This window comes from Petaurus breviceps, unplaced genomic scaffold, assembly GCF_028583685.1.
Source record: "Petaurus breviceps papuanus isolate PSGF00001 unplaced genomic scaffold, PetGlider_PUasm1.0 76, whole genome shotgun sequence".
In the NCBI taxonomy this organism is placed as follows: domain Eukaryota; kingdom Metazoa; phylum Chordata; class Mammalia; order Diprotodontia; family Petauridae; genus Petaurus; species Petaurus breviceps.
Window position 1 is genome coordinate 32,224,507 of NW_027186473.1, and position 2,430 is coordinate 32,226,936.

General features: G+C 35.6%; 1 protein-coding gene across 1 annotated transcript; it reads right to left on the minus strand.

Moving 5' to 3' along the window:
* Positions 1–761: 761 nt before the first annotated feature.
* Positions 762–1,328, minus strand: LOC138174783 (small ribosomal subunit protein uS11-like). The gene has a single exon (XM_069105053.1). The coding sequence runs from the start codon at positions 1,280–1,282 to the stop codon at positions 866–868; it is 417 nt and encodes a 138-aa protein (XP_068961154.1). The 5' UTR covers positions 1,283–1,328; the 3' UTR covers positions 762–865.
* Between the last annotated feature and the right edge of the window lie 1,102 nt (positions 1,329–2,430).

Genomic DNA, 2,430 nt, shown 5'->3' on the forward strand with positions numbered 1-2,430 from the left:
GCATGTTTCAGAATGAATTACTCAAGTGCTTATGGTAATAAAGTTAGAGTAGAAAGCAGTCTTAGAATACCTAAAGTCTTGCCTCCTTATTTCACTGATGAAGGAACTGAGGCACAGAGAGGGTAAGCCCAGAGATATGTAGCTAATGTATCAGGGAATAATTTTCATGTGAATTTTCATGAATCCAAATCTAGTGCCCTATCCAATATACTGCTCTGCGTCTAAATGTATGATACACTGGTATGCAGGGTAATCACCAAAAGTATTAGTATTCAAATAAGGTATTGTGTTCTGGAAAAAAAAAAACTTGGATGCATACATGTATAGTCACAAAAAATATGCAATGTATACATATTATATATTTATAAACACATATGTTTGCATGTATATATCTATATTTTTTCTTGTCTATTCAAAATATAATTGATTATAGTAACAGAGGAAAGCAGAGTTATTTTTTTAATTCCCATATTATCATGTATGTGGGTGCCCCATGTGGTAGCTAACTCTATCAATATAGAATGAAAACTTTCTGTAAATTATAACATCTGTAGCTGTCTAATGCACACAGAACTTAAGTGACTACATGACTAGTATATGTTAGAGGTCAAACTTCACCCTGGGCTCACTTACTACAAGCCTACTTTGGCAGGAGTTCTAAATGTTATTATTACTGTTGAAAATGATGTTGTTGTTGTTATTGTTATTATTGTTATTGTCAGTACGGAAACCTTTGCAGTCTGCTGAAGCCCAGGGGTAACTTTTTTTTTTTTTGGACCATCGTGACCTTTTTATTGACAAAAATAATCCAGCAAACGATATTCACAGACGGCGACCACGGCGACCACCCTTTCTGCGAGTACTGTCAGAGGGGATTGATTGGAGTGACATCCTCAATCCTCCCGATCTTCATTCCAGAACGTGCCAGGGCTCTCAGGGCTGACTCTGCACCAGGGCCAGGGGTCTTAGTCCTATTTCTCCCTGTGGCCCGAAGTTTGATGTCAAGGGCAGTGATGCCTAGTTCTTTACATCTCTGGGCAACATCCTGAGCAGCCAACATAGCAGCATAGGGAGAAGATTCGTCTCTGTCAGCCTTGACCTTCATCCCACCAGTCACTCGGCAGATGGTTTCTTTGCCAGAGAGATCAGTCACATGGACAAAGGTGTCGTTGAAGGAAGCAAAGATATGGCAGACACCAAACACATTCTCTCCTTCTGCAACTTGAGGTCCAAGGCTGATGACCTGCTCTTCCTTCTTTTCCTTCCCCTTGCGAGGTGCCATTTCTGCTCCTCCGCTTGGGCCGCCAACACCGGAAAGGGAAAACCCAGGGGTAACTTTCAAGAAAATACTAATTTTCAGTTAGAGGTTAGTGAAAATGAAGATGTGATTTTATTTCTCATTCATGTTCATGTACAAGCTTGCAAGATGACACATTAGCATTCAGATCTGAATATCTGATGTTAAGCTCAAGATGATCATTTTAGTTATGTCAGTTATATTTTATCAGACCCTATGAAGTATGCATGAGTGAATATGGTTTTTAAATACCCTTACTGAAGCTAATAGAGGGAAACTGCTTAACATTATTTAAATACACATCATGATGATTTGGTATATCAATTTTGAAGATTGATATCATGTCCAACTATACCTTCCAAGACATCATTTTCAGAGATTTTGTTATGCCAGGAAGTAGTGCAAGCTGGAAATTCTGGAAAATAATAAAATTTAAAAAAACTTTTTAAAAAAGTAGAATATTTTTCCCAAACTTAGGAAATGAAGTTAAATATATAACAAAATGTGAAATTTTATGGAAATATTTCATTAAGATATAATAACATCAAGAAGTCTCAGCATTGGATTTACAAAGACATGTAGAGAGAATTAATGTTAAGTATATATTTTCCATTAGTTGGTAAAGTGTTAAAGTGAAATTCTCACTATTGAAGGTCATAGCAAAATCATGGACTGTCCTGATTCTATCATTCCTAGTGGGTAAGGTAGTATTCTTCTTTAGATAGTACAGATTCTGCCTCTTGATAAAATAACATGTATTACATATTGTTACATGCTTTCTCAAACTCTGCTTATTTTTTTATTTAATCCTAAAATTCGCTAAAATAATGGAATTACCTATTTCATTTAATATATATATATATATATTATCATTTGGAAAATCTTTCCATCAAGAACAGCTTGAAAACTGTTTGTAATTTTTCATCTTAAAAAAAATTCTGAGAAACAGAAATTAAGTGACTCACTCATGGTGTAAGAACCCATAAACTCACAGAAGATACCACAAATTAACTTGCCAATTTTGACAGGAAAAGTAATTTCCTACTTAAAACCTTTGATAATAGTGGTGATTGAAATAGAATCAAGATGGCAGGTTATTAGGAAGTACAGCCTGGTTCTCCAGGTGTGTGCAG

What these genes read in the sequence shown, in the direction of transcription:
- LOC138174783 (XM_069105053.1), bottom strand. Translation starts at nt 1,282, where the DNA reads ATGGCACCTCGCAAGGGGAAGGAAAAGAAGGAAGAGCAGGTCATCAGC.